The sequence below is a fragment of the Aquarana catesbeiana genome, linkage group LG12 (assembly GCF_042186555.1).
Source record: "Aquarana catesbeiana isolate 2022-GZ linkage group LG12, ASM4218655v1, whole genome shotgun sequence".
Taxonomy (NCBI): Eukaryota; Metazoa; Chordata; class Amphibia; order Anura; family Ranidae; genus Aquarana; species Aquarana catesbeiana.
Genome location: NC_133335.1, coordinates 226,504,318 through 226,510,056, shown reverse-complemented (window position 1 = coordinate 226,510,056; position 5,739 = coordinate 226,504,318). Strand labels below are relative to the sequence as shown.

Below are 5,739 nucleotides of genomic sequence, written 5' to 3'. Positions count from 1 at the left end.
GATTAGCCTCAGAACCAAAGGTGATTCAAAGGTGTTCGGGTTTAAAGGGATGAGGGGGCAACTCTATACCACCTTAATCATCCACAGAACCTGAGTAATTAATATATGTTTGGGTTTAAAGGGATGAGGTGGTAACCCTAGCTCCAAGACCTGACCACATTTGGCACCTTACTTCTCTCCCCCGGGAGGAGCGTTGGCAATGGGGATGTGATTACCTGCACCTATTCTCTAGGGGAAAAAAAGCTCAGATTATAATATAGTTGTATGTCACTCTCATAGACACTGCTCTCTACTCTCTCTGTGGGTGGGGCAGCGGTCACATGACTAGGAAGTCCAACTAAAGTTGGATCATTATTGGCAGCAACTGAAGTTGACGATTCAGCTCTCTGGAGTCTCTGAGCAAAAAGACATTTCTGAAGAAGACGAATAATCCTAAAAGCGGTGAGATCATTATTTGAACTGACATAAAGGAAATGATCATTTGGAGACTTTGCAGACGTGTTCACAACCTTGGAGTGTGTTCAATCCACCAAGAGCTGCTAAAAAGTATCAAAGATCAGACATCTGCAAAGTGTGCTGGAAATCTTGGAGCAATTTAGATCTCGGAGTGTGTGTGTGGACAGGTTCTTTGAAAGGTGAGCTGGTCAAGTGGCATTTTGGTGACTCTTCCTGTATATTATTCCATCCGTCTTGTTTAACAGAAATTGAACAAACTTTCACTTCCATTTCTCCTCCTGCAGGCTGCAATGGCATCTGCGAATCTGAGAGACGAGCTGAGCTGCTCCATCTGTCTGAACATTTATACGGATCCGGTAACACTGAGATGTGGACACAACTTCTGCCGAAACTGTATTAACCAAGTGCTGGATTCTCAGGAGGAGTCTGGACTTTATACCTGTCCGGAGTGCAGAGAAGAGTTCCAGAAGCGACCTGTAATGTGTAACGCTAGAGCTCTACGGAACATAGCGGAGATGCTTTTTATTTCTCAGTCTGATCAGAAAGATACGGGAATCTATTGTACTTACTGTGTGGATTCTCCTGTACCAGCTATAAAATCCTGCCTGCTCTGTGAAAGTTCTCTGTGTGGCAAACATTTGAGCGTCCACATCAAATCACCAGAACACGTCTTATCTGATCCCACCAACTCCCCAGGGAACAGAAAATGCTCCATCCATAAAAAGATTGTGGAGTATTACTGCACCAAGGAAGGGGTTTGTATCTGTGTTTACTGTATTGCTGTTGGAGAACACAAAGGACACCAGGTGGAGTCACTGGATGAGGCCTCTGAGAAGAAGAAGGAGAAGCTGAGGAAAGATCTGGAGATGATGACCTCAAATAAAGCATGGGCTGAGAAACAAGTCCAGAGTCTGGAGGAACGCAAGACAGACGTAAAAGTAAAAGCAACTGGTGTAACAGAGAGAATCACTGCCCTGTTCAGAGATGTCAGGAGAGAGCTGGAAGAACTTGAGCATAAAGTCCTGAGTGAGATTTCCATGCAAGCGGAGAAGATCTCACAATCTTTGTCCAATCTAATCCAACAGCTGGAGATAAAGAAAGACAAGTTGTCCAGGAAGATAAGTCACATTGAGGAATTGTGTAAAACCACCGACCCAATGACCGTCCTGAAGGATCAGAACTCGGACAGAGAGGACATCTGTCATACCCAGCAGGAGGATAATATGGACGCAATGATTCCATGTGAAGGTGATTTCCATGATGATATCATTACAGACAGATTACACAAATTATCTGATTTAATAAAAGATATTTGCGTCTGTGTACAGCAACCAGAAGGTGTTTTACTTGACGAGGAAACCGCTGCTAATAATATACATATTTCAGGAGATTTAAAAACTGTATCTCGGTCAGCAGTAACATTAAATCGTCCAGGAACTCCCAAAAGATTTAAGGACTGTCAGGTTTTAAGCAAGAGAAGTTTTTCTTGTGGGCGACATTCCTGGGAGGTGGACACGAGTAATTCCACTGTATGGAGAGTTGGATTGTGTTATCCCAGCATGGACAGGAAATCATATATTGGGAATATTAAGGATTCCTGGTGTATACGAAGGGCAAATGATGATGACTGTAATTCTGTACATGAAAGCAAACGCATACCATTTCCTCACAAGCCTACCAGCCATAAATTCAGGATATGTCTGGATTATGAGGCCGGGCGGATCTCCTTTTATGAGCTGAGTGACCCCATTAGACATCTCCACACTTTCACCACCACCTTCACCGAGCCCCTCCATCTTGTGATCTATATCTGGGATGGATCAATGACAATTACTAGCTAGGAATATACTTTGCTGTATGCTTCATTCTGTGCAATGACAGTTGTATTAGTTCATCCAAATCTGATAGTTCAGTGTTTGTCAGATGCTTGAGCACTAAATCCTAAGGCTGGCCATAGATAATATGAAAGAAAATCGCTCGATTTCCCCCGTCAACACAGTTAGGAATGCTAATATGCTAATATATTCTGCCAGCAGGGGGCGCAGGGAGCATTCCCAGCTGGCAGAATAGAATGGTTACTGCTACTGGCTATACCGGTAGTAACCATATGCAGAAAAATCTGACATGCTGGTTGTACTCAAGTTGATCAATTTATCAACTTGGGTGCAATCAGCTTACCCATAGATGGTTTGAATCTTGGCTGGTCCCTACTGAACCGGCCAGGATTTAAACGTCTATGGCTGACTTATGATGTTTTCTTCTCTTTCTCGGGAAATTCAGTGGTGAAATCTTTACAAGGGGCTCCCATTTTTCTGTTCACTCTTGACTATAATGGAAATAGTGGAAATATCACAGCACTGGAGCACCTGAGAGATTATATAAAATCAGAAGGTGCCTCAGCCCACCGGACTCCACCTGTGAATGAAATGTCATCTTTTGGCCAGAGCTCCAGGGAGAATTCTAGCAGCTTAAGGCCCCTTTCACACATGTGCGACTTCACCGCGATTTTGTGGCCGCGATTTGGGAGCAGTACTACTTTATATGACTTTGCCACCACTTTGGCATTAACCATTCTCAGCTTGTGCTTACAAAGTCGTACTGAAATCGTGTCTATATTATTCAGGTACGATTTGCATGCTAACTGAAGGTTTAACATTGAGGTCTATGGACATCAACTCACAGGGAAGCTGGACCAAAGTAGTTGCAGGGACTACTTTGAAGTCGGCACGACCTAAAGTCGTGTCAATATGAATGGTAGTCATTGCAAATCATGGAGATTGACTTGCCATACGATTTTGCAGTACAAAATCGTGGGACAAGTCGTATAAGTGTGAAAGGGGCCTTAAGCTGAGTTCCACCCCCCACCCCCAGCAAAAAATTAAAAGTCAGCAGCTACACATACTGTAGCTGCTGACTTTTAATATTAAGACACTTACTTGGCCTGGAATCCTGCGATGTCGGCACCCCAGCCAATGTTTCTATCGGCTCTCCGGGGCCGCCGCCACCATTTGTGGTAAGGGAAACTGGCAGTGAAGCCCTTTCGGGTTCACAGCCGGTTCCCTACTGCACGTGCGCGAAGCGCGCTGTGCTTTCTGAATGGCCCGGTGGCAGGGGAAGGAGGAGGGGGACCCAACTTCCGAGTGATTTCCCCCCCCCCCTATTGTGGCACCCGAGGGGGAGGAACCATTTTATTTTATTTCTGGACCAAGGAGGCCATTATGGACAGTGCAGGAGCATGGAGCGGGTTAGTCCGACTTGCCAATATTTTTTGTTATATGTGGGGGGAGAGGGACCTGGTGGGGGGAAAGAAAACTAGGGTGGAGTTCCGCTTTGTGACAATGGGCAGGGGGAAAGGACCCATATGGAAGGAAATAAGGAAGCTGAAGATCTGCTTCAAGTCAATATAAATATGAAAAATCACATAGGAATATATTATAGATATAAAATATTAAATAGTTTAAAAAATTGTCCTAAAACCTCTCCAGTTTTCTTTTAAAAAGTGACTTTAGGGTGTGTATTTATTAGAAAAAAAAATTTCATAGCGGTTCCTGAAGTTACACTGTGTGTCCTCAAGCTATATTCTTGGCAATGCAAATGTGTGAATGCAGAAAGTACACATTATGACCATTAGATGGCGATGAGGAGCATATTTATTCCCTATGATAGTCCGTGTAGTTTAGTGGCCATGATGCTGTATTCTCCACATTCACACATTTGAGCTGCAGAGAATATAGACTAAGAACATTCAATTTTGCCCCGTTTACACAGATTGAATTTACATGCAGTCTCGATGGATGAACAGATATGCATTTTTTTTATTTTTTTTTAATAAATACACCCCTGAAGCCAGCCATAGATGGATCAAAATCCAGCCGGTTCAGCCTATCTATGGGCAAGCTGGTTATATAAAGTCGATTCCCTCCATTGACTTCTGTACAACCAGCCTGTTGGATAATTTCTACACAATCAATGGCTAAAGCTGATTGTGTTCTGGCAGCGGGGAACTCTCTCTTTGCTCCATTGAGAGAACTGACAATCATTCCATGGGAGGGATTCCCCCCATCCACATCGAATGTGTGGACGGGAAATCGATTTTCTTTTGAATGAAAGAAAATTAATCAGTATAAAACTCCTGCTTAAAGTGGAGTTCCACCCCCCCCAAAAAAGTAATTTATGTGCATAAAAAAAAAAACATTTGGAGAAATTTTTTTTTTTTTTTACTCACCTCCTAAATGCCTGTTGCTAGGGGGTCCCTCGTAGTCTGCCTCCTTCAGCGCCTGGGCTCTTGACGTCACTTCCCTCGGAAGGGAGATCAGCTCTGCCTCCTCCCTCTTGTCAATCATCCGGGACACGTCACAGGTCCCGGCCAATCACGGCGCACGGAGCCGCTTGCGCATGCGCAGTGGCGGGCGCCCACAGTTACAATGCCGGCGCCGCCGAGCAGAGGGGGAGACAAGCGGGGCTTCGATCCCCCCGCATCGCTGGACCCAGGGACAGGTAAGTGTACGATTATTAAAAGTCAGCAGCTGCAGTATTTGTAGCTGCTGACTTTTAATTTTAATAAGAAACTCAGAACAACTTCATTCAATCGTCATGGTGTCCTCTCCATTCCACGAAACTTCTAGAATTCTTATGTTTTCAGTTTATGACTGAGTAGTATGTAAAGTGCTGTAACCCCCAGCAACCAATCATCATTCACCTCTTATTGTACGGACAGGTTCTGACCTGGTAAGAGGACATTTGATTGGTTGATAGAGGTTGTGACACTAAACATTATTATTACTTAGAAAATGTTGGTTATACATCTTAATATGGTGAGGGTTTACTTTAATATTAACAAAGAATTACATTTATACTAAGGTACTTTTGTCATGTTATTACAAAGTTGATGGGTAAATTGTCATTGTAAAAATAAAATTTGCTATTTTTCTGTGATTATTGATTTTTCATCTTTTGTGAGCAATGAGTACCTGTCATGTATACACAGTGAGGTCAGATGTATAGGGGAATGTATAGGGGGAACGTATAGGGGGGATGTATAGTGGGAATGTATAGGGGGAATGTATAGAGGGAATGTATAGGGGGAATGTATAGGAGGAATGTATAGGGGGAATGTATAGAGGGAATGTATAGTGGGAATGTATAGGGGAATGTATAGGGGGAATGTATAGGGAGAATGTGCCGGCATGGCCTAAGAAGTCAGCAGGATATAGGAAGATAAGAGCTGCAATCAGTTCACCTTCCCGGCTACTTAACTGGCTGTATGCTAAATAATATGGACTC

The 5,739-nt window shown here is 43.5% G+C and overlaps 1 protein-coding gene across 1 annotated transcript; it reads left to right on the top strand.

The window, feature by feature from the left end:
- The first annotated feature begins 299 nt into the window (after window positions 1-299).
- Window positions 300-5,391, top strand: LOC141113620 (E3 ubiquitin-protein ligase TRIM39-like). The gene is made up of 2 exons (XM_073606834.1): window positions 300-635; window positions 741-5,391. The coding sequence occupies exon 2, from the start codon at window positions 747-749 to the stop codon at window positions 2,295-2,297; it is 1,551 nt and encodes a 516-aa protein (XP_073462935.1). The 5' UTR covers window positions 300-635; window positions 741-746; the 3' UTR covers window positions 2,298-5,391.
- The last annotated feature ends 348 nt before the right edge of the window (window positions 5,392-5,739 follow it).